The 26,056-nt window shown below is 38.7% G+C and overlaps 7 protein-coding genes and 1 non-coding gene across 15 annotated transcripts; 4 read left to right on the forward strand and 4 right to left on the reverse strand.

Moving 5' to 3' along the window:
• Positions 1 to 438: 438 nt before the first annotated feature.
• On the reverse strand, positions 439 to 10,312 carry LOC18993136 (myosin-5). The gene is made up of 38 exons (XM_006416624.2): positions 10,071 to 10,312; positions 9,550 to 9,675; positions 9,136 to 9,273; positions 8,882 to 9,027; positions 8,636 to 8,792; positions 8,493 to 8,551; positions 8,164 to 8,323; positions 7,916 to 8,065; positions 7,694 to 7,830; positions 7,441 to 7,587; positions 7,244 to 7,345; positions 6,862 to 6,919; positions 6,680 to 6,781; positions 6,485 to 6,522; positions 6,270 to 6,396; positions 6,008 to 6,178; positions 5,797 to 5,928; positions 5,473 to 5,582; positions 5,315 to 5,375; positions 4,944 to 5,121; positions 4,547 to 4,752; positions 4,306 to 4,425; positions 4,103 to 4,201; positions 3,762 to 3,980; positions 3,430 to 3,569; positions 3,144 to 3,261; positions 3,010 to 3,060; positions 2,877 to 2,927; positions 2,586 to 2,756; positions 2,355 to 2,501; positions 2,068 to 2,268; positions 1,821 to 1,958; positions 1,657 to 1,727; positions 1,474 to 1,573; positions 1,282 to 1,395; positions 1,117 to 1,197; positions 850 to 929; positions 439 to 757 (listed from the first exon to the last, which is right to left on the reverse strand). Exons 1-38 carry the CDS (start codon positions 10,071 to 10,073, stop codon positions 634 to 636), a joined length of 4,533 nt encoding a protein of 1,510 aa, XP_006416687.1. The 5' UTR covers positions 10,074 to 10,312; the 3' UTR covers positions 439 to 633.
• Positions 10,313 to 10,925: 613 nt separating this feature from the next.
• On the reverse strand, positions 10,926 to 11,007 carry TRNAS-AGA. The gene has a single exon. It is a non-coding gene; the product is annotated as a tRNA-Ser (tRNA).
• Positions 11,008 to 11,042: 35 nt separating this feature from the next.
• Positions 11,043 to 12,390, forward strand: LOC18993137 (50S ribosomal protein HLL, mitochondrial). 2 transcript variants are annotated; one of them, XM_006416625.2, is made up of 3 exons: positions 11,043 to 11,218; positions 11,649 to 11,737; positions 11,822 to 12,390. In XM_006416625.2, the coding sequence occupies exons 1-3, from the start codon at positions 11,185 to 11,187 to the stop codon at positions 12,239 to 12,241; spliced, it is 543 nt and encodes a 180-aa protein (XP_006416688.1). In that variant the 5' UTR covers positions 11,043 to 11,184; the 3' UTR covers positions 12,242 to 12,390. The 2 variants fall into 2 exon arrangements, with proteins under 2 accessions (XP_006416688.1, XP_024008339.1); XM_024152571.1 differs by having other exon boundaries at positions 11,059 to 11,218; positions 11,819 to 12,390.
• A 195-nt stretch (positions 12,391 to 12,585) lies between these two features.
• Positions 12,586 to 15,348, reverse strand: LOC18993138 (protein phosphatase 2C 7). Of its 2 annotated transcripts, XM_024152359.1 has the most exons (5): positions 14,981 to 15,348; positions 14,042 to 14,878; positions 13,492 to 13,842; positions 13,273 to 13,378; positions 12,586 to 13,184 (listed from the first exon to the last, which is right to left on the reverse strand). In XM_024152359.1, the coding sequence occupies exons 2-5, from the start codon at positions 14,798 to 14,800 to the stop codon at positions 12,850 to 12,852; spliced, it is 1,551 nt and encodes a 516-aa protein (XP_024008127.1). In that variant the 5' UTR covers positions 14,801 to 14,878; positions 14,981 to 15,348; the 3' UTR covers positions 12,586 to 12,849. The 2 variants fall into 2 exon arrangements, with proteins under 2 accessions (XP_024008127.1, XP_006416690.1); XM_006416627.2 differs by having other exon boundaries at positions 14,042 to 15,348.
• A 537-nt stretch (positions 15,349 to 15,885) lies between these two features.
• LOC18993139 (U-box domain-containing protein 35) lies at positions 15,886 to 19,240 on the forward strand. Its single transcript, XM_006416628.2, has 11 exons — positions 15,886 to 16,183; positions 16,261 to 16,358; positions 16,449 to 16,570; positions 16,662 to 16,880; positions 16,983 to 17,172; positions 17,259 to 17,312; positions 17,417 to 17,494; positions 17,585 to 17,992; positions 18,091 to 18,454; positions 18,531 to 18,943; positions 19,055 to 19,240. Exons 1-11 carry the CDS (start codon positions 16,027 to 16,029, stop codon positions 19,067 to 19,069), a joined length of 2,118 nt encoding a protein of 705 aa, XP_006416691.1. The 5' UTR covers positions 15,886 to 16,026; the 3' UTR covers positions 19,070 to 19,240.
• Positions 19,241 to 19,607: 367 nt separating this feature from the next.
• LOC18993140 (uncharacterized protein At4g17700) lies at positions 19,608 to 21,056 on the forward strand. 3 transcript variants are annotated; one of them, XM_006416629.2, is made up of 5 exons: positions 19,608 to 19,695; positions 19,855 to 19,995; positions 20,094 to 20,417; positions 20,502 to 20,588; positions 20,706 to 21,056. In XM_006416629.2, exons 1-5 carry the CDS (start codon positions 19,633 to 19,635, stop codon positions 20,964 to 20,966), a joined length of 876 nt encoding a protein of 291 aa, XP_006416692.2. In that variant the 5' UTR covers positions 19,608 to 19,632; the 3' UTR covers positions 20,967 to 21,056. The 3 variants fall into 3 exon arrangements, with proteins under 3 accessions (XP_006416692.2, XP_024008713.1, XP_024008714.1); XM_024152945.1 differs by having other exon boundaries at positions 20,502 to 20,567; XM_024152946.1 differs by lacking the exon at positions 19,855 to 19,995 and having other exon boundaries at positions 19,614 to 19,695.
• Positions 21,057 to 21,855: 799 nt separating this feature from the next.
• LOC18993141 (mitochondrial import inner membrane translocase subunit TIM23-1) lies at positions 21,856 to 22,663 on the reverse strand. The gene has a single exon (XM_006416630.2). The coding sequence runs from the start codon at positions 22,558 to 22,560 to the stop codon at positions 21,997 to 21,999; it is 564 nt and encodes a 187-aa protein (XP_006416693.1). The 5' UTR covers positions 22,561 to 22,663; the 3' UTR covers positions 21,856 to 21,996.
• Positions 22,664 to 22,876: 213 nt separating this feature from the next.
• On the forward strand, positions 22,877 to 26,000 carry LOC18993142 (telomere repeat-binding factor 4). 4 transcript variants are annotated; one of them, XM_024152537.1, is made up of 6 exons: positions 22,877 to 23,184; positions 24,097 to 24,323; positions 24,430 to 24,514; positions 24,984 to 25,094; positions 25,233 to 25,518; positions 25,635 to 26,000. In XM_024152537.1, the coding sequence occupies exons 1-6, from the start codon at positions 23,035 to 23,037 to the stop codon at positions 25,664 to 25,666; spliced, it is 891 nt and encodes a 296-aa protein (XP_024008305.1). In that variant the 5' UTR covers positions 22,877 to 23,034; the 3' UTR covers positions 25,667 to 26,000. The 4 variants fall into 4 exon arrangements, with proteins under 4 accessions (XP_024008305.1, XP_006416694.1, XP_024008306.1 ...); XM_006416631.2 differs by having other exon boundaries at positions 24,984 to 25,070; XM_024152538.1 differs by having other exon boundaries at positions 24,987 to 25,094.
• The last annotated feature ends 56 nt before the right edge of the window (positions 26,001 to 26,056 follow it).

Genomic DNA, 26,056 nt, shown 5'->3' on the forward strand with positions numbered 1-26,056 from the left:
CGACAAGCCGATATAAGCCGGTGGTGGAGCGTGGATATGGTAACGACATAATAAGTATAACTATTTAAGGTCCTAAATTCCCAATTAACGATATGCCTACACATTTTCATTTTCTGGATTGGGCTTCTTCATTACATACATAATAAGTGCACACACGCACACTCAAAATGGCCTTCATATAAGAGAAGCCCAGGTTTATTCGTTAATAACTTATCCTGCAAGCAACCCGAGAGATTGCCTACAGAGCTACTACACAACTCAGAGTACTGATCGGATCAGATTTGTTCACCCATTTGTTGCTTCTATGGAAGTTGAGATGTTTGAAGTTTATTTGCTCATCTCAGATGGTTTACCATTAATATCACTTACTTGATTACGAAGTTTGGCTTGTTAGTAAAGTTCTCTTACTAGTAAGAAAAAAAAAAGAATGGTAAATTCATTCGAAGCAAGGGCCAACAAAAACATGGCCAGCAATCTAATAAATACTTATTTTAATTCACAAATTACAGTTGCAGTTTTCTTTTTCTTTTATTAATAAAAAAGTTTTCCTACCCATTACACCCATATTAATAGCAGAATATTTCCTAGATATCGATCGGGTAAAGACAAGTGACTAGTTCTGTCTGAAAATCTTCATTCTGAGCTTTCCAACAAGAACATGAAGCTGGTGTTTTGGCGAATCAACGGAGGAGGATCGATCTGTGCAACCTCTACGTTTTGCATCGACTTCGAGATATCGTCCAGCGAAAACGGGATGCTGCAAAAGAATCCCCAAGACTCAGAAATTTATCAAAAAGGTGTTAAGTGAATCCTCAGTGTTTGTTTTGTTTTTCTTTCTAAGGTTATTACCTCGAATCGTCGTCTAGTAAAAACGAATTGCTGATCCGGCCGTTTTCCCCTGAAACAATAGCCCGCATGCTTGACATCACCTGCATAGCCCTTTTTGTGTCAGGCGAAATTTTAAAGGAACATGCTTAAGCTCTTCTGTTTCAATTTTAGTTTATGTTACGTCTCAATAATCTTGGATATTCTTAAAACATGGCTCGGAAAAAGACTAATGGTAACACTCGACCGGGCAGATGAAAGTGAAAGCAAGAGTAGAAAATATTCACTTGCCTCTGAAGATACGCTATGTGTCCCGTATTTGTCATCCCAATACATAGTACTGATCCTGTACAGTTGCTGTACGCTAAGCACCTGCAGATAAACAACAAGTCTCGTTAAATTTACATGAGATGGATAGATGAACAAATTAGACTCGAATGACAACTTTTAACTAACCGGACAAAGCTCGCTAGTTATCTCTTGTAAGCTTTTCTTAGGCTTCTGATGTATAACCAAGAAGCCAACAGCTTGTCTGATGTGTTTTAGTTCATCCCAAGCCGAACCAGCAAACTAGAACACAACCAAGAGCATCTTTTAATAAGCAAACTGTCGGAAAAATCCAGAGAGAGGATTTGAGACATCTATTACCTCCTCAGTTGCATCATGGCACCAGTGTTCCAGCTCTGCAAGCCCTGTTTTTACATACTCTCCATTGCTAAACGAGCAGCATTCACGTCTTAAAAGAAGGCTACACGATTGATTAAAAAGGGAAAGACATAAGTGGACATGTTCTATATAGTGACATGACAGTTGCAATTATAGCACATTTACCTGTTAAACAACTGAACATTAATGAACGAAAATATCTGCGCGAACACTTTAGAAATTAGCAACGAAGGCACCTGCAGTTTTGGAAAGGTTCAAAATTTGTGAGAAATTAGAACGTAGACACCGAACATATTTCAGCTTTGGCTGAAAATTTTATTTTTACTCACATAATTGGCCCTCATAGTCCTCAAATGGCCGTCCAGACATGTGACAATGCTTTGCCAATGAGCAATTAGCGCTTTTTGAGCAACAAAATTATTTTGTGTACGTCCCTTTATTAAACCAGAACGTGGTGTCCTTGGTACCTGTTAACATCAAACAGCAAAACAAAACCCAACTCAGGGGAATAATGCCACAATAATATAACATATATTATTATCTGTGCGAGCAAAAGTAACAAAAGCGAATGCCTACCTGAATGCAAGAAGCAAGCATAGGCGCAATCTCTTTCTTCATATGGTCTCGGATCATTCCATATATCTTTTCTAGGTAAGCGGTGAGTTGCTGCTTGAAAAGCAAAGCAGGATATTTAGCTTCCACTTGACGTAGTTCGTCTAGCCCACCCCTTCCATTCATAAATGAGAATCCAGCACTTTGTGGAGAACCACGGAGACTCTATTATGCAAAATAATTCCATAACAAAAGTGAGTTTAATGGAGTTAAAGCATTTTAGAGAGACACACACAAACACTTCTAACAACCTGAGACACCCGTCCAAACAAAGATGTAGACATTGCCCGATGCCTCGAATGAGGTATGCCACCAGCTTTCAGAGTGCGTTGAAGCAACATTAAAAGTGTCGCGGCATTGGATAACCAATAGCATAGTACATCGCTGTTATCTTGCATCTGCAAAGATGTAAAATTTAACATGAGACAACACATGAAGCAGGAAAGAACATTTGCGTTGGTATGAAAGAACATCTAAGCTACCTCGATGGCAGATGCTATCGTCTCGATTATACGATTAAATATACTGGTTCTTTCTACTTCGAAAGATCTCCAGTGTATCAGACACTTGTATATCAGACAGGCAGCAACAGGCTTGCCTTCAGAGAATCCAATATCTTCCGAAATAGACTTTAGTAGTAGCTCTTGATTCTCCTACAAGATGAAAAAAAAAGAACCGCATATAATGGAGTTTGGAAAATGCTTAGTGACATTTAAAAGCATATAGTTTCCCCGCAAATGAAATATGTGACAAGGCTTTAAAGTGACAGCTACCTGCTGTTTCTGATTAAGCGATTTCTGGGGCCTATCCTCAGTTTCAGGTTCCTGGAGAAAATCATCAAGTATTATATCTCCATCACTGTAAACAGTAATTAGACAAAGGGACCTCTTTTGTTTATTAACATACCTGAACTTGTTTTGTTTCTCCATTGGAGAAAGTATTCCTCTCGGGAGTTCTCTGCAATTCCAAGGAAATACGAAAGATGTCATATGCACGGTTATGAAAATTCTATAAAAGACATAGCCGGTGTCCATTAGTACCTGAATTATGGTAGTTTTTGGTCTTAGGGCCAAAGCTCTAGTAGTTGGTGAGACGGCAAGAGACTGTTGCCGGATTACCTTATTCTCTGATTCCAAGTTAGAGACCTTTTCTTGGAATCTAATTTTAAAGGAAGGAAATCTCTCGTTAGACTTCTTATTCTAAGCAAAATTCGTCATCCAGAAAAAAAAAAGTATACGGGGCAAATATTTGTAAAAAGAAGATAGCGAGGTCTCACATGGAGAAACCAATACATCACTGTTCTCAAATTTTCTAATGAAAACAAACCTCTGAACAGATTCTTGAAGCTGATCTATTTTTCTTCCAGCATCTTCGAGTCTCTTGCTTAATTCCTCATTATGGCCCAAGGCACTACGATAAGCCTGCTTTGCTTCATCTGCCTTATGTGTTTCTGATGACAACAGTCCCTGCATAGTTATGACCATATCTAGATTTTAGATCAGTGGCATGAACAATCAAATATGGTGGCTAACAACATAAAGCATTTACTTTCTTAAATCCTGAGACATTATTATTTACTTAATATAAGCATCTGCATTTATGGTGCAGAAGCAATTACATCTTCAAGATATTTGAATATAACTACGTCAGTTGTTTACCTTTAGCCTCTCAATTTCGTTGCTCAAAGAATTGATCTTCTCTGTATCTTCAACAACAACAGGTTCCTTAATAACTAGATTTGCTTCTTCAATTGCTATTCGAGCCGCCTCCTGTTCCTTTAATACCATAGCAGTAGCTTCTTCTAACTGGGACCGCATGGTATGCAAAGCCTCTTGCAGCTTTGCAACCTCTTGCACCTTTGCCTCCTCAAGATCAGTCTGTTTACCAGTAAACAGATAACAATATAATCCAAATTTAGCAACTAAGTTTGTACACCACAATCTACAAAATAGTTTAACCTAAAAATATTTCCAAAAGAAAAATTTGACGTTTAAGTTACCCTTAGGCGCTTCTCCAGTTGCAAACGCCAGGTAAGCTCTTCCACCCGCTTCTCCAATTTATCCTTAGCATCTTTAAGAGCACCGGTTTCTCTTGCAGCCTAAATCAATATAAACATGAGAGTAAACAGCTGAATAAGGAAATTCATGCACATTTTTAGAAAGCAATAAGACATTTTAAAGGATAAAAAGGATAGAATCCAACCATTTTAAGCATTCTAAGCTCTCTTCTAGCAAGTCTGCATCTCCAGGCACATTGAGTGACTACTGCCGCCTTCTGAAGTCTTGTGTAATATGAGTATGCTTGGTGGCCACGCCAATGAGCCTGAAAAGGAAAGATATAGGAATTTTTTATGCACCAAAGAGAACAAGTCACCAATGTTGGCCTATTTTTGTACTCCGGAGATGCATAGTTCCCTCTCGGCAATAAGGAAAATGAGATATACCTGAATAACAGTGGCGGATTTTGTTTGCCTTTTTAGTCTGAATTCATTACGTGCAATCATGGCCCTCAAGGCAGTCTGCAGCACAATTGCAGATGATCTGGTGGCGACAAAAGATTTCCTGGCAATGTACCGGCGGAAATTCTTCTGAAATCTTAGGGCTGCAGCTTCTATTTTCAGTTTTTTGTGTACACTCTGGGCAATCTTGCCTGCAATTATAAAGTATAAACAACCTTAAAACTACCAGCCACCATCACCAATAACAAAGGAGAAGAAATGAGCAAACAGAAAACAAAATGATGAAAACGAAAGGAGGCAATGAGAAAATAATGGGTAAGCCTTAAAATTCTGAGTGAACAGTCTACGCCATGGCGAAACCTCACTGATGTGCAGAACATACCTCGTATGAAGGATTGCAATACTATTGCAGCATTGCGAATAGAACGGAATTTCTTTCTGGCAATGCATGTGCGGAATTGCCTCTGAATGACTCTGGCAGCATTTCCAAGCACCTCTGCTCTCCTAGTATCTAGTTCAGCCATTTGACCAGCTCGAAGAAAAATCTTTGTCTTTCCAACCTGGGAAACACCATGGTAAAGTTACGTATGTGATCCCTGAATTTAATACTGACAATGTCGATGATGAGAAAGATGGAAAGGAGGTTTCTTTCTTGTAGAAAAGGTTAAGACCCCAGATGATCAAGACCACGAAGATAAAAGTTTATGTATTTGGAAAGAAAGAAGCTAGCCAGAATGAAAAAGCATATCACACCTGGTAGTCCCTCAGACCTTTCTTATCAAGAATCATTTGGCAAGCTACTTCATCATCATAACTGTAAAAGAAGATATGATAGAACTGCTTAGTACACTGATGTTAGTTTCAACAAACATGTTTTCATAGAGATGCAGAAACCTCAGAGGGAGACTTACTTTCCGTCCAAAACTTCTGGAGCAAGGAGACCAAAACGATCAAGAAAGTCATAGAAGGTAAGCCTGGTAGGATAACCAGCGCAACTGATCCTAATAGCCTCAAGAACACCCTGCATATGCAACCAGTTGTAATTTTATCTGGAAGACATGGCATTTAATGATAAAAAGCGTATAAAAAGAAATTGTGCTGAACTAAGTATGTTATTTATAACTGTGTTGGTGATCACATTAATAAAAGAAGATATTAATACAAAAGGAATAGTGTATTCTAGGCCTAACAAGAGATAAAAATACACCAGACAGATTGAGAAAGGACATACTTACCCCACATCGTAATTGATGAATGATGTTGAAATTCTCAAAGATACCAGGTTTAAGAATATTGTTCGGCTTTATACACCTGATGTAATGAGGTTCTGTACCATTCAGTGTTTCCATCAGCGAATGAAGTTGTTGCTGCAATATAGATAAGTACTATAAGTAAACTTGCTTTTAAAACTGGCAATGCATATTTTAGCAATTTTACATGCAATACCTTGAACCGTGACCCAATGGAGGAAAATTTCGATGACCTGGATGAGTCTTCATGAAGCGCATGGAACAAACCCGCCACAAAGGAGCAATTAGACGCAGCAAATAGCGCTTGATGTTCAGCAACTATATAATCCTTGTTCTTGTCGATAAAATGGTTTGATTGATAAGTAACCTTGCAAATATAGGAAACACATCAGGAACAGAAAGCTTCCACTTCACTATCATTGAGAGAAAGGAATAATTACATAGAAGCAATACTGTACCTCTCCTGCATAATGCGATATGGTAAAATCAGTGCGAGAGAGCTTCGGTTTCGAAAATCTATTGTGACTTTTGAACGTCTGGAACAACTTTTGGGAGAAGGTTTCATGTGTAGATTTGGGAAACATGCTGTGTTGAACCAACCAAAAAATATGATTGGATTTGAATAATACTATGAGGAAGGCATACAAGTCAATCTGAGAAAGATAAAGCATACCAGGCTTCATCGAGAAGTGAAATAATTCCTCCCGGTTTCTGATGAAGACATACAATTTCAACATAAGAAAAGGGAAATCATAACAAAATTGTGCAGTGAACAAGTCTCTATTTCTAAACCCTAATATGGTTACCATAAAGTAATCAAATATCAAAAACTGAAATGCAAGTCTGGTTGAATTAAGGAGAAACATACTTTTTCAATTAAATCAAGAACATCTTGGTTATCAATAAACTCTATGTAGCTCCAGTCGATCTCTTCTTTGGTGTACTCTTCCTGCTCCATCTTGAAAACATGCTGCAAAGAGTAATACCAGAATAAGTACAATCTACTAATCAAAAAGCAAAGGGGCTGATCAAAAAGGGAAATAGACTAACCTGATTAAAATGCTGTTGCAGTTTTTCATTCGTGAAATTGATGCAGAATTGCTCAAAACTGTATCACAAGCCGTACAAGAAATCAACCACAACTTCGATAATAGATAAATGCACTAGCTTTCCATGGTTAGCAGTTTCATTCCAACATATTGACACACATTATATGAAACTTTATGTAACACCCACAACTTCTTGCAGAAGAAGTAGTGACATAGGCAATCTTCAGTTGAAATACCAGAGGATGACAAAAGATGATCTTTCAAACAAAACAAGGAATAACTTCTCTAAAACTATCCAAATATGTCAAGATTGACATTCCCTGCACTCGTGGAATGAAATGGAGTACAGGTGAAGGCAAATAATGTTTTACATAAAACAGTACCTATTGCATTTGAAACTCTCAAACCCATAGATATCCAGAACTCCAATAATCGACTTTGACCTTGGGTCCTGCCCGATGGAAGTATTAATTTTATTCACAATCCTGTAAACGATAGGGGAAAAAAATGCATTATGACAAATATTTCTATAAAAGCCAGACTGGGAAATGGAAGAGGGAATTTGCTTGAATAGCTTTACCAGTCAAACAAGTGAGAATATATTGTCTTGGCCAGGGTATCCCTACTCGCAATTGCATTCTCGGGATCAAGAGTTCTCGTGATGATCTCTTCAGGTGTAACCATCACACGCCTAATGAGAGCATCTTCTAGGCTCTGGGCGTTACACCTGTCAAAACAAGTGCACAATACAGAGAACAGCTTTTACAACGAATAATCCACTGAACCGAAAAATAGACACAGTTTCAAATATGGTAAGAAAAGAAGGAGCATACATTAGTAGCTCTGCAGCCAAGTTAAGATGAAACCGGGAGTTTTCATCCTTTATGACGGAGGAATCAATCTCTTCCCCCTTTCCAAAATCAATGTTACCAAGATGAAGAATCGCAGCAACCACCCTGAAGATTGCCTCCTGAAAATATTACTTTAGATGTTAGACTCAAACATGAAAGTAGCAGAAAGAAAACATGAACTCTTCAACACATAAGTTTGAGGACCTGTTCTTCATTACTGATTCCAACTACATCCATAGCTCTTCTGGTTTCAAGGTATTCACTAGCATCATCAACACCATCCAGCTTATAACAAGTTGACTGATTTAGATAATGGAAGGACCGTGGGTTTCCCAGCTGGTACTTCTCTATATCCTGCAAGATAACCATGAAAATAAAATTGAAAAATGAGTACGATATCGACATGGAGAGAGCATGCATATAATAGAAAGAGAGAAAAAAATCTGAGATACCTCTGGCGGAGCAGCACAAAGAAGGTAAAAGCAATGGTAGTTTCTTTCAGGATCTGAGATTTGGCAAACACGTGATCTCTCAAGCAGATAAGTCCTAATAGCTGCCCCAGATATCCTTCCATTCTTGTCAAATTGGATCTCAACAAATTTACCAAAACGACTGCCATCAAAAAGAATGAAAACGGCCAAATAATCATGAGTATGAGTCATCTTAAAGCACAACCGGAAGAATAATAAAAACATTTAGCAATAAAACCCTATCAATTAACTAATTACTCATTAATGAACTAAGCTGATAAAATCCAGATTGGGAAAGAGGTTGAATGCACCTCGAGTTGTTGTTCCGTAAAGTTTTTGCATTGCCAAATGCCTCGAGAACTGGATTGGACTGCAATATTTCAGAGAGGATATTAAGCATTAAGTTGTATAACATGGAACATTTCTCATTAGTCAAGCAGAAATTAAAACAAACCTCTAAGACTTGCTGTTCAACTGTCCTTCCTTCTACACCAGACCTCCCTCCCAAATAGGCAAGGTACCTCATGAGCATCTTTGTCGTCTCGGTTTTACCAGCACCACTTTCTCCACTCACCAGAATTGAATTGTTTTTTCCTTCATTAATCATTGCCCTAATATCTTACACGGTGACAAAATCAGCAAATGATCTCACGAAATGGACAGACGTATCATAAATATATGGATGTGAACATGCACAAACCTGTATGCAGCATCCCCGATTGCAAAAACATGAGGACTCAGTTCTCCAAGTCCAATTCCCTTATATTGTTCCATCATATCGGTTTCATAAATATGAGGCAGCTTTTGGAATGGATTAACTGCAATAAGGATATTCCCCGTATATGTCTACAGTTATAACACAAAGCTTATTAGTATCATAGCTTATTGTAAATGACTTCTTTTGCAGCTACAAAAAGCAAGAGATGCTGTAGAGAAAAAGGTAATATTTCTTACGTAGATCTCATTAAGTTCATATCTAGTCTCAAGGTTTTGTAAGACTCCGGGCTCATGCAAGTATGAAAGCTTCGTCATGTCATTTACACCTCCAGGAGGAGCTTCAGTGTCCTTGGGAAAATATACATTCGTCACAACCTGAAATTCATAGGACATGGGAGATATGTGAAGAGCTACATCTACTTTCAATGCTGAAGTTAAAAACTTACGATACAGGACAGTATCCCATTCCAAAATCAGAAGTAAATATTTTCAAAGTGTAAATTCATCAGCTCACTTTATCAAAAAAAAAAAAAAAAAAATTCATCAGCTCACTTAGTCCAACTCTTTAGACTTGACCCGCATCAAGGCCAAGCACGAGCTCGTTGATAGAGGTAAAATAAATAAAAAAGGTTTAAGATTACGGAAACTTACGGTTTTCCCCTTCTTAGTTTTGACATGAATGTGTTCACCATCGATTCGAGTTACTTCGCCATCTATCCATGCCAAATGTGGATCTTCAACCCACACATGGGAGCCCACAATTATAACAGGAGCAGCCTGCAACCAATGCATTGCATTTCACAATATCAACATCGTTTCCTCCAAGAATTTACGGTTTCAATGGCCACAAGTTGTAAATTTTACAGCTTTAAGCAAAACTTAAAAAAAAAGAGATTTTTGAAAAATTATAAGGCGGAGTAAGAGCAAGCTTCTCGAAGCTGATTTAGACATAGTCAACCAAAAATCTCGCAGAAGTCAAAAAACATTCGTAGATCAAGAAATTAGTGTCTCGAAATAAGATGACAACGAAGGTAAGCAAACGGAACAACAGTAGCAAAACAAACAAGTAGGGGTTTCGAAATTTAAATAAACAACGGGAAAAGCAAAGAGCGAAGAGACCGAGGAACACACGGAGAAAACAAAAGAAAATGGAGGAATATATTTGAATTTACCATTTAATAAATAAGAATGTAAAAAAGGGGAAACCCCAGTAGACGAAATTGGAGCAGAATCTCCAAGCCTTGGAGTTCTGCTCTTGTCCGGGTTTGTTGTCCTAAAAAGAGAGACTTGGGAGTGTAAAGTCAACGACTTTGGTCCGGAAATCTCACTCGAAAGGAAAGCCCTTTAATTCTTCGGGGAAGGGGATTTTGAATCGGTGTCTGTAATCTCTCTTACGGTGGAGAATTTCAAAAGCGTTTCGTTGGAGCTCCTCCGCTTCAGCAGATTTTTGGGGGTTTTTGTATTGTCTGAGAAGGATACTTAGTGGGTCCTACAGTCGCTTGAAAATGGACGGCATCGGTTAATTGTACGTTTTGTTCCAGATTAGATTAGATTACAACTCTTATCAGCTGTTAAAATTTCTCCTGATTCAGAAATTCTCTAAAACCTTATCATCTGTCTTGGGTATGTATGGTGAAATTTCAGAAAGAAACAAAAAGAAAAAGTGGAAATATTTACAGAAATGTTCTTGTAAGCGAATAATCTTAGTGTTACTGTGTATGCATGAATAATAATAGGGGCAATACATGTAAAAATATGGAAAAGACAAATTGGGCCCCTCATAGTAATGATTTGAATGGTAACAATAAAAAAATTAGTAAGAAACAATTTCCGATTTATTGAGAAATTATGGCCAATAAAAAAAAATTAACAAAAAAGGTGAAAAAAACAAATTGGGCCCCTCATAGTAATGTTTTGAAGGTAAAGATATGGAAAAAAAAAAAATTTAGTAAGAAACAATTTCCCTTAAAAGGTGATTTATTGAGAAATTATGGCCAATAAAAAGAATTAACAAAAAAGGTTAAAAACGTGAGCGGCAGGATTCGAACCTGCGCGGGCAAAGCCCACATGATTTCTAGTCATGCCCGATAACCACTCCGGCACGCCCACTTTTGATTAAGCAATCGATGTTTTCTGAAATAGCCCATTGTAAACCACCACAAATGCTTAGTTTTATCGCTGTGAGTCTGTGACGTGCCCTAATATTTCGGTGATCTGCGCGGTAGCTAGCACAATTGTGTGCACTCTCAGTACCATTACGATCGAAACCTTCTTGTAGTTGCAGAAATGGCGGTAGCTTTAGCTTCCAGACTCTCCAAAGGTACGTATTTATCTCTTACGCCTTCGTATAGGTTTCATTTGTAATCTCAGTTCTTCCAGAAAAAAAAACTGTACTGGGGGATATCATTAGATCTTATGCAACATTGATTACTATGAAGCCTAGGAGTTTAAGGCCTGAAATGAAATTGAATCGTCTACACTCTCGTGAATTTTGCTGCCAACAAAAAAAAAATTACATCTTTGAGAAGATATATTAGCTCAATTATTCACATTGCAATTCGTTCGTCACTTGACAGCTTTGAGTTGTTGAATTTGTAATTCATGGGGTTTCGCTTAGTTCATAAATCAGAATCTTTTTCTTTCATATCAGTAACTCATGCTCATGTTGCTTTTGCTGAAAATCTCTTCTTTTTTTTTTTTTTTTGGTTCTGTTGTTTTGGTATATGATTCTATCGACAATATGGGAGCAGGACGTTCATTGCTTGGAGGTCTTAGCAATGCTTTCTCTGGTTTGATCAGTTCCTCTAATGGACTGATGAATGGAAGCATCCTCTCTCAGGTCAAATACTCTTGACTATAAGATTTTTCCAAATTATCTGACCTGATGTCCTGTGTCCTGATGATTTCCAATTGGTAACAGCAGCAAAGGACATTCGTTCAAATGGGGACGATCCTCAAAGCCGTGGATAACTCGGGTGCAAAGGAAGTGATGTGCATTCAATCCCTGAGGGGAAAGAAAGGAGCAAGACTTGGCGATGTCATTGTTGGTTCAGTCAAAGAGGCGGCACCAAATGGTAAAGTGAAGAAAGGCAAGGTCGTGTACGGTGTGGTTGTGCGTGCTGCGATGCAGAAAGGGCGTGTTGATGGAAGCCAAGTCAGGTTTGATGACAACGCTGTTGTAATTGTGGGCGTTAAGGAGAAGAACAAGAAGAATTCGGATGGTAGCAAGAAAAAAGTCGAGTATAACCAACCAACTGGTACCAGAGTGTTTGGTCCTGTCCCGCACGAGATGCGCCTCAGGAAACAGCTCAAGATCCTTACTTTAGCTCAGCACATTGTTTGAGACAATAAATTTCACCAACCCATCACTTATAATTATCTCTCTATGCGACTCTAACCCATTCATCAGTTGGTTTATGGCTATTTAAGTTTAACTATTTTTTTATAGTTCTAAAGACTTTAGATATCCCTATTATATTCTTAATTCCACAAAACAGGTTTATGTAGTCATCACTACTTAAACAGTTTAGTATCAATATACCTTTGAGACTCTTCTTGTGTAACAACATAAAAAGAAGAAGACAATGATTACTCTGCTACAAGATGTATTTATATATACATATAAAGAAGAAAAATTACAGAAAAGTATTAAGGTTAATTTGACATATATTAGTCACATCTCCAACATTACAACAACATATCCATCTACTTTTTATAAAGAATCCAAAAAAAAATTTATCAGGAGAAAAATAAAGCATTTCACCTTCTATTCTTATACATAACATACACACAATCATCAAGTCCATGAGAAAAAGGAATGGACTTTAGCTATGCATCATCAAGGTCTTCATTCTTCTTCCCCCAACATTTCACTTCTTATTTTTTTATGCAAATATGCGGAAATTAAAAAATAATAACATAATAAGTTTAAGGGCTCGAGTGTACACTGTTTCAAGATCTGATCCTGGGCTTTCTTTGAGCTTTCAAGTCGACCACTATGATGGATATGTTGTCTTTGCTTCCCTTTTGAAGAGCGAGTTTGGACAGAAAGTCAGCCGCGGCTTGGCAAGCTTGGTCTTCCCCTACACCTCTCTCAGCTAAAGGCAATGCTCCATTCCTCTTGTGCCACCATAAGATCCGTTTCCTTGCAAGCTCGCAAGCATCTTGGTTACTTATCACATCCCAAAGTCCATCGCTGGCCAATATAAGACACTCGTCTTCTCTCGCTCGTGGCATAAATGTCACTTCGGGATCTGGTATCACATATGGCTCCAAGTATTCGTCACCTGAAAAAAGATGCAGAGAAAATCCTCCTGAGGAGATCTGATGACTTTGCAGGGACTGTAACAGTTCGTAATTGCAGTTTTGACCTACCGATGGACCTGGACATGGCGAGAACGCCAGAAACACGAGCGCCTTGCCATTGTATAACTTTTCCTCCAGCTCTCTCTATTCTTGCATACTCATCCTCTCTATCTGGCTGCAAGAGGAGGGTAAGAAAATTCATTAACTTTGTATGAATGAGAAGGAAGAAACTTTCTCAGATCGTGTTAAATTTTAAAACACTATTGAAGGAAAAGGAGGATTTTTTACTTTGTGATCAACTGATAAAGGCATTGATGCTTTGCCACGGAGTAAAACCGCTCTTGAATCACCACAGTTTGAGACTATTATATGTGATGAGCAAACCAAAGCAACCACAGCAGTTGATCCTACGGTTTCAGGGGAAACAGCCTCAAGAACCATCATATCAGAAGAACCAACAACAGGTCTGCTGATTTTCCCTTTAACTTCATCATTGACCTTCAGGTAACAATCCACAAAGACTTTCTCCCACTGGACCTGCCTACCCTCGCCAGTGTTCCTCTCGCACAACTCTTCTTTAATCCGTTCGATTTCTTCAGCCAAAGCAAAATGGATTCTATCATGACAATAGTCAGCAACCTGCAATAATCCCATTTCCACCAAAGCCATCACATATTACATAACAACCTGCAAAGAATCCCATTTCGAGCAAAACCCATATCATATATACATACAACCTACGGCAACAAAACATAACTTCGAAGTATTTCCCGGGCTCCTAGTGGTGAAAACTCACTTTTGCTAAAATCAATCAAAGGATTATCGAATTATAGCATACCTGAGCGCCTCCGTGGCCATCGTATACACCGAAGAAGTGACTAGTGAGGTGTGTGAGACTTGGACTCATCCCTTCATGATCCCCCATAAGCATTTTAATGGGTATTTTCAGAAAATGAGGTAAAGCTGTAACAGCATCCTCCATTTCGGATCTTTCACCGCAAATTGAAACAGTGCCCCAAAGAGGTATACAATCCAGCTCATAGACACTCCTGCTCCCTCTTGCTACATTATGATTTTCTGCAGGCAACCTAATGACTACCTCTGAAGCTGTCGCCTCCATACTCACATCGTGATTCAGACTCGTGATAAGGACTTCAGCTGTGGGAACCTGATCTATAGTTGTCTCGTTTAGGATAATCGCCGTAGCAAGAACTCGCTCATTATCTATTCCAATTGTATCTGGCAAACTTATCTCAGACCTAGCGTCCACAACTATTAAACCCTCGCTTATAATAGTCGCATCAGATACTAATACCTCATCTTCTTCTGATTCTTGGATAGGTACACCAAACTCATTAGCAGACGACAAGCTTGTCGCTTCAGATAAAGTTTTCTCTTCTGGTTCTTCTAAAATATCTTCCATCATATATTCAACCTCTCCATTTCTGTATCTTTGGTTCTTCTGATCACACAACATGTCAACTGCGTCAGTAACATTCTCCAGCTCGGTAATATCTAAAGTCGATGAGATTCCAGAGTCACACATCGTGTTGGCTATACCCAAAGTCAGTGCAACTGCTGGTGAAATCTCTTCCATGAGCTCCTATGCTGCTTCCACACCTTAACGGCTACTAATGGAGCAAACCGATTCAATAATCTTCATCATCTTCGTCTTCTAAAGTGATACACATCCAAGTCAGCTCTCCACAGCGACCCAAACACCGTTCTTTTCACACTAACTTAGCCAAAGAGTTGTGAATCAAGGAGAAGTGCGTACCTTCGGTGTACAGATCTGATGGATCTATGCGATGGATCCTCTGTATTTCGTGGGATTTTGATCACTCCTAAGATCCTCCATAACTCTTGATCTCACCGAAGCAGAAAGACCAGACACTGAATATCCCACCCAAATCTCAATCAGAAACCCCCAAATTTCAGCCTTAGGGATCACAAGAGACGACACAAAAAGCTCAAAACTTTATCCAAAACAAAAACAGAGGATCAGGTGAAATTGAAGAGCAAGGATAGTACAAGAGAGAGGAATTCAATCAATCAGCGACATGAATCACACAAAAAGAAAACCCTAAAAAGTGGAACCCTTTATCTTTATCTTTCCAAAACGAAACATGGGTTCTCCTGGATCTAATGGTTTTACCCAAAATAAAAAAAGATAAACACAGAATAAAAAAGAAAATGAATAATTAGCTTTCCACGGAATCCCAAATTCTTTATGTGACAACGACCTTGATCTTAAGACGTTGATCCAATCAGAGTATAAAATTAATTAAATTTTTAGGATTACTCGTTTATTTTATATTTTCTTCTATTCAATAATGGCAAGGTAGATGCCGCGTGTTCTTTCCTCTATAAGGTCAAGACTCTGCTAATAATTCCCAAAATCTTTATTAATTTTACATTTTAAGATAAGATCCTTAACTTAATCTTTACATAACACAGAAGACTTCTTCTAGTTACAATTTACAAGAGATATGAATGAGATGGAATTTTCCAAAAATACGATAAGTCGTCAACTAAAATTAAAAAAACTCCTCTCTTTTTTATTCTTCTCTGTTTCATTTAGACTGTTAAGCTGTTAAAAAAGCCCTAAATTTAGAAACTACAAACACCATTAAAAGCTTTAATTTTTTTCCAACACAAACAAAACAGTTCAAATCTGTTTTCTCTCCTCTCTTCTTCTAAATTTCTCTCCCATTTTCATTATCATTTGGTGCCCTTTTTTCTTCCTTCAGAGAATAAAAGTCTCTATGTTTTCTTGAGGAACAAGTTTCAGACGTTTATCATCTCCTAAAGGAGGAAAAAAGGATGGCCGCAAGAAGAGTAAAAGGAAAAGACAGCAATGCCGTTACCGCCATAGCCATTGATAAAGATAAAAACAGCCAACACGCTTTGAAATGGGCCGTTGAGAATATCGTCGTCGATTCTCCAAACTGTATCCTGCTCCATGTTCAAACCAAATTGAGTAATGGCATCATCATCATCGTCTCTATCATCATCATCATCATCAATCAATCAATCTAATGAAATGTCTTGAAACAGGAATAGGTGCAGGAGAGAACACAGAAGCACCACATGACAACCAAGAAGAGGCTCATCAGTTTTTCCTTCCCTTCAGAGGATTCTGCGCAAGAAAAGGGGTCAGAGATCAATCTCCTCTTTCTCCTACCAACAGTCACATTTATGTGTATATATAGATAACTCTGAGCTCATATCTATGTTTTTATCAGATTATAGCAACGGAGGTTCTTCTTCACGATATTGACATCGCAAGTGCAATTGTTGACTACATCACCAACAACTCCATTGCTAATATAGTCCTTGGAGCCTCTGCACGAAACTCCTTCCTCAAGTCTCTACCTTTCCTCTCATATAACGTGATTTTTAATCTCAAAACTTTACTTTCATGATTTGCTTACACTCTTTGTGATGGTATTTATCAGGAAGTTTAAGAGCGCAGATGTGCCAACGACTCTGCTTAAAACAACACCAGATACATGTGCTGTCTTTATTGTGTCTAAAGGGAAGCTCTTAACAAGCAGATCAGCGAGTAGGCCACAAACACCTCAACAGTACTCTCACCAGCCTTCAAAACAACCCGTAGTACTCTCTACGATATCGGATCCTGGCCCGACAAGCTCCACGTCCAGTGAATCCGGAAGGTAATGAACTTGAAAAGTTGTCATCCAGTGAAGTTCTGTCTGGTGAATAATGATTACCGTTTTGCTTCAAAAGGAATCATTGGTTTTTGGCCATTCTTGCAGGTCATCTCCTGCATTAAACGGAGATTTCTCTCCACCACCTCATTACAAGCCATCTCTTAATATGAGTTCTCCGTCAGGGTTTAGCAATGAGTTATATACTAGCGGTCATAGTGCTGAATCAAATGCGAGTTTCTACAGCATCCTAGGACGATCCGCCTATGGAGGAAGCTCGCAGTCTTCTACATCCATGGTTAGTAGTATTCTCATCAAGTTTTAAATCGATGTTATTGCCTCTAAGTTTCCTGGCGTTTTGACATTTTCTTTCGAAATCTGTAGTCCGAGATAGCCGATGGAGAGGAAAGCTTATCTGGGAGCAGTATGACTGAACTGGTAAATAAACGTTTCATAAAATTAGATTTGGTGCTTTTGGCATGCATAATGGTCAAGTGCAGTGTACTGAGATGTTTGTGTTGTATGTGTATGAATATGCTCAGAATCAAAACCTTGAAGCAGAGGTGAGAAGATTGAGAATTGAATTGCAACAGTTTAATGCTTCCATTGGCAGAGAAAATGTAAGATACTTTACTTCCATTGTGGACAACGGACAATGTTTCCTTGAAAAGATTTGTGACTAATATCAGACACTGAATGAATGCTTATAGGCCCCTCATCTTCACGGACCTAGAGATACCTCCGAATATGAAAAGTTGGAGGAAGCAAAGGTAGCAAGAGAGATGCTTAGGGCATTGTCTGAGATGGATAAGCAGAAAACACAGAGTGCGATCCAAGCCACTGAAATGGCACAACGACTTGCGGAAATGGAGAAGCAGAAGAGAAGACTTGTGGAGATGCAGGCCAGGTTCAGGGAACAGGAGATGGCCAATAGCGTATCCTACAGACGATACAGCATCAAAGATGTCGAAGGTGCAACCGACGGTTTTTCAGATGCTTTAAAGATAGGTGAAGGAGGGTATGGACCTGTGTATAAAGCCGTTCTTGAAAACACTTCTGTTGCCATCAAAATCTTGAAGTCAGATGTCTCACAAGGCCTAAAGCAGTTCCAACAAGAGGTAATAAGAAAAAAATGATTTTGGCACCATCCTTATACTATATTATTGCATGTCTTCTCCATAGTACTAATACACATATTTTTTTTTTCTCTCACTAGATCGAGGTTCTAAGTTGCATGAGACACCCTAACATGGTGATCCTCCTCGGTGCTTGTCCCGAATATGGCTGCCTTGTGTATGAGTACATGGAAAATGGAACACTAGAAGATCGTCTCTACTGCAAAGACAATACTCCACCATTATCTTGGAGAGCACGGTTCAGAATCGCTGCTGAGATCGCCACAGGACTTCTTTTCCTTCACCAGGCCAAACCCGAGCCACTAGTACATCGAGATCTGAAGCCAGCAAACATTCTGCTAGATAGACATTTCACCAGCAAAATCAGTGACGTTGGTTTAGCTCGGTTGGTACCTCCCGCTGTTGCTGATAGCTTCACCCACTATCACATGACTGCTGCAGCCGGTAATACTTTCATTTTATATCTAATCTTGTGCCTTCTCCTTTTGAGATCCTAACATGGACCTAATTGCTGAAACAGGTACATTTTGTTACATTGACCCTGAGTACCAGCAAACGGGAATGCTTGGAGTGAAGTCTGACTTGTACTCATTTGGTGTGATGCTTCTGCAAATCCTCACAGCGATGCCAGCAATGGGTTTAAGTCATAGAGTAGAGAAAGCAATTGAGAAAAAGAGACTCAACGAAGTCTTGGATCCAAAGATATCAGACTGGCCTGAAGAAGAGACTCTGGTGCTAGCTCAATTAGCATTGCAGTGCTGCGAGCTGCGGAAAAAAGACAGACCTGATCTTGCTACCGTTCTGTTGCCTGCACTGAGCAAGCTAAGAGACATTGCAACAGAAGATCATCAAGTGCATAACAACTCGAATGATACAGTTTCTGTTTCAGATGCTCAGAATTCGGTTCCTCTTTCCCCAGTATCTTCTTCTCAGGTTGGTTTCTTCCAACCTGCAATAACAGATTAAGGAATAATATTAGTGATCCTATACTAAGACGTCTTTGATTTCTGAGTCTTTGTTTCAATAATTTTATCTGTTATGTAGACAGAGGATGCATAAAGAAACTCCTGGCTATGAACTTGCCAAGTTTAAGCATTAGATGCCATCCCACACGTACCAGAAGAAGGCGATCACTATTATCATAAACAAGCCAAAATGTTGATCTGCCATAGTGTCTGGAGTTACTATCTTGTATATGAAACACACTATTTTTTTTTTGGTCTCGTGAAAGGAAACACTTATTATTATGAAAGAGCTGCCTAATCAAAAGTAACCCGTTCGTTGTCATTGCTAGCTAGATAGTACATCCCCTAACAGCATCATTTTCTTTTTGTTTCTTGCAAATTAAAACAATTCATCAGTGTAGTTAACAAGATTTTGTTGCACGATTATCTCTGCCTCTGCCTCTTTTTGTTCTTCTTCTCACATCATCTCACTAATTTTGTTCCACTAAAGCCCGGTGGATAATTTTGTTAGTGACCCAAGGTATATGGACCTATAAAAAAAATATTTCTAAGAAGATATGGGCTGTGAGGCCCATAAATCATTCAGAAACCTAAACAATACCTTTTTAAATCAGCCAGCCGCTAGATTGAGAAGTGCAAAGTTTAAGAAGTCTTACGATGTATTTGGATCCTGACATCAAGGAGCAGCTGGAGTTTTGGAAAAGATTCGGGGAATCTGATGTAATTCTTTCACCTTCTTATTAGTTTATGTTGAAATTGATCCACAAACTTATCCCTAGCCCTAACCATAGCGCTACTAGATCTAGTTATCTTTCTAGTAAATCGATAATTAGTTCGCAAATCGAAACCCCTAACTTAAAATTTTTGAATGTGTGTAAGGGGTTCGATGTCGATCATTTGATGGACGTAAAACCAAGCTCTTGTAAGCTAAATACGCGCACGTTTGAAGATAATGATGATTACCCAACACATATAGTCCATTATGCTAAGATGGGGCTCCATAAGTACAATTTGATACAGGTTGAAAAACTAGTCTCCTCTTGTCTTGTAATATTCTTCTTCTTCTTCGAGTGGATCCCTTATTAATTCAGTTCTTGTTGGGTTGATTTATATGTCAGGGGACTAACTTGCAGCTAAGTTCCATAGAGAAATTCAATACACGATATAGCGTAGTATATTGTGGTTACTATATAACATTGATTGCAAAGGATCCAGCTGCAGGCAGTTGCCTTGTACCTTTTCAAACGAGGGTCCTTGAACAAGGCATTGACAAGAATGATCTGACTTGTTATATTGCTCGACCTAAGTACGGACCACCACGAGGAGGTAAAGTGTTGACGACACATTTGGATACTGAACAGGTAGATGATGATTTCTACAAAGGTAGTTTGCCTGCGTGGCCGTCAGAGGATGCTTTCAAAGATAAAAAACGATATTACGTTGTAAGACTTACAGGCAGTTTCTCTTTCACTTTTTTTTTGCCTTTGCGAGTCCAGTACTAGTACTGATTGTGTTTGCTTTTACAGATGAAAAAATCAGAGCTGCGAAAATATGACTGGCTTCGTCTATACATGGAACTTGCATTCCTCACCGTGAATACCAAACTTAAATCTGTAAATATATATATATTTTTTTTTCAATGACACTATATTAGTGGAGTGGCTCTCTGTTGGTAAATAATAACAACAAGTGTTTTTTTTTTTTTTGGTTTTTGTTAAATCTTGTTGCAGCCTAATCTGTCAAAATTGGAGATTGTGAAGGTGAGAGTAGAAACTAAGGATAATGTGGAGCCTCCGAGCGAGAGACCCTTGGCTAGAAATGCAATTTTCTACATAAGGTACAGGTACTACCCGAATAAGGCTCGAGCTCCTCCTAAGGGTCACAAGCCTCCTCTGCGTGATCGCATTGCTATAGTAAGAAGAACCACCGACAACAATACGGGACACCTCAAATTACTGTTTGAGTGTGACTATGCAAAAACTCTTCTCTAACTCAAGTGGCTGGCACTAGCCGTCCACTCTAATTATGAAGCTTGTAATATCTAATTTGAAAACGTGGATCTCATAATAATATACTATTTTTTGCCCGACAATTTGTTGAAGTAGTTTATTTTGGATTTTCCTAGTGGATTAATTGTTTCAAACAACTGCTTTGGTCACAAGTTATCACGTCAAGATTCAGATATTATAAAAACCGAGTATGATTTAAGTTGATCATTAGCATGAGCAACTTCCGCGATGCATGTGACCATTAGCCATATGAGCAACTTCTTGAAATGAACTCCCATGGAAAAAAAAAAAACCCCTTAAAATATAGATTTTTAGAATCTTGGATGACAAGAATAGAGGAAGAAGATCAAAGACTTGGTGATGGGCCAGTGTACTTATTAATACAGCACGTCGGAAAATGGGCCAGATCAAGGAGTAGAAATTTAGAAAAAAAAACGAGTATAAAAAAATGCGCCTCGATCGATCCCCTTTAATTGCAGCATTCATTAGCATCAAGTCACATTTGCGCACGAACATTCCATTTGTGTAGCACATGAAAAACTTTCTAAACAACTGCAAACCGAAATCTCAAAAGTATGATTTTCTTCGAATGGGATATTATTGGAGAGCAAAGTTGCAAAGAAGATGTAAATAGTCACACAACAGAACAGAGGTTGGAGCTACACCAGCAATGTTAGCTCACAAGGCGCTTTGTTAACTCGTCACAAACACGGGCTTAATACACACAATACGCAAGAAGCAAAGTACTTAGACTTGAGAGGCTTATTAGATTGCCAACTCTCAACAAGCATTGGAGCCGTGAGAAAAAGAAGTACAAACATATAACAAAAGCTAGCATGATCATAAGCAAGAGAACTCATGGAGATTCGAAAATACCAAACATAAAAACCTGTATCATTATATATATATAAAAGGTTCACAGGTTAATTTATGCTATATGAAAACCAGAATTCTACACTAGAAAGCTTTGATCTTTTTTATGATTGTCTCTAAAGATAAGTCTGGTTCTTCTTCATATGTGAGCATACCGCTTCAAAGCCTGCTTCCCCGCCACAACCGCACCAGCCGCAATTCCTCCAAGAGCACCAGCCACAGCCGCAGATCTAACCCCTCTCGCTGCTCTAAAGACAGCTCCGGTTCCGAGACCAGCCACCACACTGGTCCAAACATCGTCCCTATCCGTTACCGCCACTACGCCGCTCTCAATCCCTGCGTAGATCAACCCAACAATCCCGATTCTATTACCCCAGGAGCGACCCGAATGACCAGACGAATTCAGGATCCTGTTGATTTTCAGCTTACTCGTGTCTCCATTTTCGAAGCTCTTTATACCGGAGACGATCCCGGCTGAAGCGCCGGCTACAGAGCCACCGAGATAACCCGTCCCCGTGTAGAACGTCAGGTTCTCTCCCCAAGATCGACGCTGTTTGAGGGACTCTTCCGTGAAGAGGTATTCGGGAGAAGTAGGAAGCTTGTAAAGATACTGAGCTTTGATCGGGACCTCGTAGTTCTGGTAAGGATGGTAAAGGCGCGTGTTTTCGTCGATTCCGTGATCGGAGCTTTGATTGGCCGCCATTAGAGGAACACCGAAGGGGTTTACGAGTGGTGGCGACGGCGAAAGAGACGACGGAGTGAGACAAAGCTTACGAAGGGAAACTTTTTAGGGCTCTTAAGAGTTTGTGGCTAATTCGAATTTGACCCTAATGTTTTTTATTTATAATAATAATCTTATTTTTTCCACCAAAGACTATTTCTTTCGACCCTGTAGTTTTGAAACCTTTACAAAATATGCATCTTAATTTGCAAACTTACTAAAAGAACCACGTGTAGATTGAGGATCTTCACAAAAATAAAATATATAGAAAGAAGATTTTGTTTGGATTTGGAAAATAATCTGTGATTAGAAAAGGCAGTAATTTTCGGAACAAGGCCAGTCGAAGAATCGGCGACGAGACGTTCTTCGTCTCCGATAGTTAGATCGATTGTGTTTATTTATACACAAAGGAAGCTACAAGGAACGGAGTGAAGAGGCGATAACAGAAGCGTAGAGATGGGAAACCAGAAGCTCAAATGGACGGCGGAGGAGGAGGAGGCGTTACTCGCCGGTGTTACGAAGCACGGCCCCGGAAAGTGGAAGAATATCCTCCGCGACCCTGATTTCGCTGATCAGCTCTCTAATCGATCCAATATCGACCTCAAGGTCTTAATTCTCTTCTTCTTTATTACCTCCTTTTGCTGCTGTTGTTCAAACAAAGAAAACCCTAAATTATCGAGTTTGGCACAACGGGAATGAAAAACTGGTAATTGGGTTCGTCGAATTTAAGTTACTTCGGTTTGGTTTTGTACCCGAGTTGCAAAATATTGAAATTTTCTCACCGGGATAATCTTCTCTCGTTGTTATGGTTTGAGAAAAAAATTTGGGAATTGAAGTGCGATATGTCACTTTCTACTCTCTGGAAATTGACTGTTTATGCATCAATAGTCTTAAGCTTTAGTGAAGGATTAGTTCCCGGATGAAAGATTAAAACTTCAAGAGTTTTATTGATTAGAGTTTCTAGTGGGTTTTAGACTCTGGTGAGTCAGGTGGACATATTGTCTGCTCTGTTTCTTTTGCAGCATCTGAGATTCAAAAAGTGAGTCCAATAATATAATTTGTTGTTTATGCTTAATAGCTTTCTGCTGTCCTGAGAGAAGGTCTTGATCTTACCAGGTATCGAGCTGGTTGATTCGCTGTAATGGCAGTATATGAAACTATTAAATGTAGTTAATGCTGCTATACTTTAGTCTTAGCTCTAGAAGTTGTGAATTTAGGTTGAAGGTAGGTGATCGGCAAACTTTTATATTCTGTTCTGGTTTTGGGAGAACCAATTTTACTAAATTGTTGCCTACGACGAATTTTGCCTCTTATGTCATAGGATTTGTTGACATGATAATCGAATGAGGAACACAAATTATCAGACCTAAAGAAAGTTTTGTTTAGTCTGAACTTTGAGAGGGAAATTACTGTCTTCTTTTTCTTTCAACTATTCATGATTTGACAATTACCAGTGTGTCTCCATTATTGGTGACCTAATACCAGGAATCTTAATCATCCATGTTTCATATATTCCAGGATAAATGGCGCAATTTAAGTGTTGCCCCTGACATTCAAGGCTCAAAGGATAAGATACGGACTCCCAAAATCAAAGCTGCTGCTTTCCAGCTGGCTGCTCGCGCTATCATTACTCCAACTCCCAGTGCTAACACTTCCCTAGTTGATCCCCTTCCTCGTACTAGATCTTCTGATTTGAGCATTGATGATAGTTGTAACATTGTGGTTGATGCAAAGAATGCTCCCAGGTTTGTTATTTTTTCTTTATTTTCCTGTGTTGATTCTGAAGTGCTGTAAATTGCTAGCCTACTTGCATTATTGTTACGCTTGTATTGAGCCGTTATTATATTAAAGGTATGATGGGATGATATTCGAAGCTCTTTCAGCGTTGCCGGATGCTAATGGATCTGATGTCAATGCAATTTTTAACTTCATCCAGGTTAGACTAGTTTTCCGTGCTCTTTATCTTGCGCAGTTGTCATCAAGGAAATACTTGTCTAGACCTCGAGCTGCTTATTCAGTAATTCTGAAAGCATAGTCAAGAAAATCTAATGAGTAGTATACATACCAAACTTATCTAGGATCCTGAACAAACTACCCAATCACTGTACCTTTTAAGGATCAGAATGAAATATTGGTTTAAGCTACTTTTGCGAATCAAAAATTATAAATTACTTGAGTCAGCTCATTCATTCGTCTCTTCTGACAATTAGAGTTCTCAATGTGAAGTCATAAAATACTCAGCCATTCTTTGTTGTTATAGTTTTATCCTAGTTATTGCATACCACTACGATTATCCTTTAAAAAGATTACCATAGCTTTAGTAGGTTCAGTCTTCGTTAACTAGTGACTTAGCAGCTAAACCTGTCATAAGCAAGTTCATGATAATGGTTTGGTATGTGTAATAGCAGAAAAGACATGAAGTGCCACCAAATTTCAAAAGGATCCTGGGTTCAAGACTGAGGAGGCTTGCTGCTCAGGGCAAACTTGAAAAGGTTAGCCAGTTAAAATCAGGAAAGGTTAGCCAGTTAAAATCAGGATTAAATCTTGAAAGCAAGAGCGCAAAAAGTTACCTTTTTTATTTATTTGTGTGTTGTTTACTCAAGTCATGCCTGCTTTTTTGTATGTTTTCAACAATGGAACGATACGCACAACAGACGCAGAACTTCTATAAGATGAATGATCATAGCTTGGTAATAAGAACGCCACTTGTAGCGAGACCAAAAGAGATCAATGTGAAACCCCGGCAGACAAACAGTCCACGACCCGCTGTTTCACAGGAGAGAGTATGTGACGCTTCAAAATCCGCAGCTTTTAAGCTCGTGGAGGTAGATATGAAATTAGATGCTGTCGAAGTAGCTATGGAAGACACAGAAAGGATGATAAAACTGGCAGAAGAAGCGGAGTTTATTCTACTGTTAGCGAAAGAGCTGCACGAAAAATGTAACTAAATCAAAAATCACGACAACTAATCTCAGTACTATTCTTCCATCTCGAAATTTTTTTTTGTGGGACTCAGTATCTGATATTGTTTTTTTTTCATGTTTGTTTTATTGCAGGTTCTCAGGGAATGTTGGTGGAAATTAATTGAGGTTGACGGAACAAAAGAAGCAGCACAGCGCAGCAGAGTGTTTTTGGAGTTTCATCAGACTCGTTTTGGTATATATACTAATAGTAATAGGCTATTAGCTTTCTTTCTCATCTTCCCTTTTTTTTTTTATGATACCAACTTACTAAGTTGAACTTGAGAACTGTTTTGGACAAAGATAGAATAAACTTGATTTCATTTTTCGTAAGAAAATAGGTTGTTGAGTTTAGTAGTTAGCAAAAACATAGATTTGTGGTATGGCTGGAAATGGCCGTGTTAATCATTTTATTGTATGCTTTCTTTTCCAAATGTTTTTTAATTCCAATCACATTCTTTCTTCTGTCGGCTGGTTTAAAGACTTTTAAGCTCTTATATTTGATTATTTTGGCTTCT

This window comes from Eutrema salsugineum, unplaced genomic scaffold (genome assembly GCF_000478725.1).
Source record: "Eutrema salsugineum unplaced genomic scaffold, Eutsalg1_0 scaffold_5, whole genome shotgun sequence".
Lineage (NCBI taxonomy): Eukaryota > Viridiplantae > Streptophyta > Magnoliopsida > Brassicales > Brassicaceae > Eutrema > Eutrema salsugineum.

Excerpts from the sequence above, each read along its gene's own strand:
- LOC18993136 (XM_006416624.2), bottom strand. Across the intron at positions 4,753-4,943 it reads ATTGCAATCCTTCATACGAG|GCAAGATTGCCCAGAGTGTA; the intron begins GTATGTTCTGCA and ends TTATAATTGCAG. Across the intron at positions 3,061-3,143 it reads CAAAAACTACCATAATTCAG|AGAACTCCCGAGAGGAATAC; the intron begins GTACTAATGGAC and ends TTGGAATTGCAG.
- LOC18993137 (XM_024152571.1), top strand. The coding sequence starts at position 11,185 with ATGGCGGTAGCTTTAGCTTCCAGACTCTCCAAAG. Across the intron at positions 11,219-11,648 it reads AGCTTCCAGACTCTCCAAAG|GACGTTCATTGCTTGGAGGT; the intron begins GTACGTATTTAT and ends ATATGGGAGCAG. Across the intron at positions 11,738-11,818 it reads ATGGAAGCATCCTCTCTCAG|CAGCAAAGGACATTCGTTCA; the intron begins GTCAAATACTCT and ends AATTGGTAACAG.
- LOC18993138 (XM_024152359.1), bottom strand. The coding sequence starts at position 14,800 with ATGGAAGAGATTTCACCAGCAGTTGCACTGACTTTGGGTATAGCCAAC. Across the intron at positions 13,843-14,041 it reads ATGGCCACGGAGGCGCTCAG|GTTGCTGACTATTGTCATGA; the intron begins GTATGCTATAAT and ends GGATTATTGCAG. Across the intron at positions 13,185-13,272 it reads CGCCATGTCCAGGTCCATCG|GTGACGAATACTTGGAGCCA; the intron begins GTAGGTCAAAAC and ends ATCTTTTTTCAG.
- LOC18993139 (XM_006416628.2), top strand. The coding sequence starts at position 16,027 with ATGGCCGCAAGAAGAGTAAAAGGAAAAGACAGCAATGCCGTTACCGCC. Across the intron at positions 16,184-16,260 it reads CCATGTTCAAACCAAATTGA|GAATAGGTGCAGGAGAGAAC; the intron begins GTAATGGCATCA and ends GTCTTGAAACAG. Across the intron at positions 17,173-17,258 it reads CGCAGTCTTCTACATCCATG|TCCGAGATAGCCGATGGAGA; the intron begins GTTAGTAGTATT and ends CGAAATCTGTAG.
- LOC18993140 (XM_006416629.2), top strand. The coding sequence starts at position 19,633 with ATGTATTTGGATCCTGACATCAAGGAGCAGCTGGAGTTTTGGAAAAGA. Across the intron at positions 19,696-19,854 it reads AAAGATTCGGGGAATCTGAT|GGGTTCGATGTCGATCATTT; the intron begins GTAATTCTTTCA and ends AATGTGTGTAAG. Across the intron at positions 19,996-20,093 it reads ATAAGTACAATTTGATACAG|GGGACTAACTTGCAGCTAAG; the intron begins GTTGAAAAACTA and ends TTTATATGTCAG.
- LOC18993141 (XM_006416630.2), bottom strand. The coding sequence starts at position 22,560 with ATGGCGGCCAATCAAAGCTCCGATCACGGAATCGACGAAAACACGCGC.
- LOC18993142 (XM_024152537.1), top strand. The coding sequence starts at position 23,035 with ATGGGAAACCAGAAGCTCAAATGGACGGCGGAGGAGGAGGAGGCGTTA. Across the intron at positions 24,515-24,983 it reads CAATTTTTAACTTCATCCAG|CAGAAAAGACATGAAGTGCC; the intron begins GTTAGACTAGTT and ends TATGTGTAATAG. Across the intron at positions 25,519-25,634 it reads GAAAGAGCTGCACGAAAAAT|GTTCTCAGGGAATGTTGGTG; the intron begins GTAACTAAATCA and ends GTTTTATTGCAG.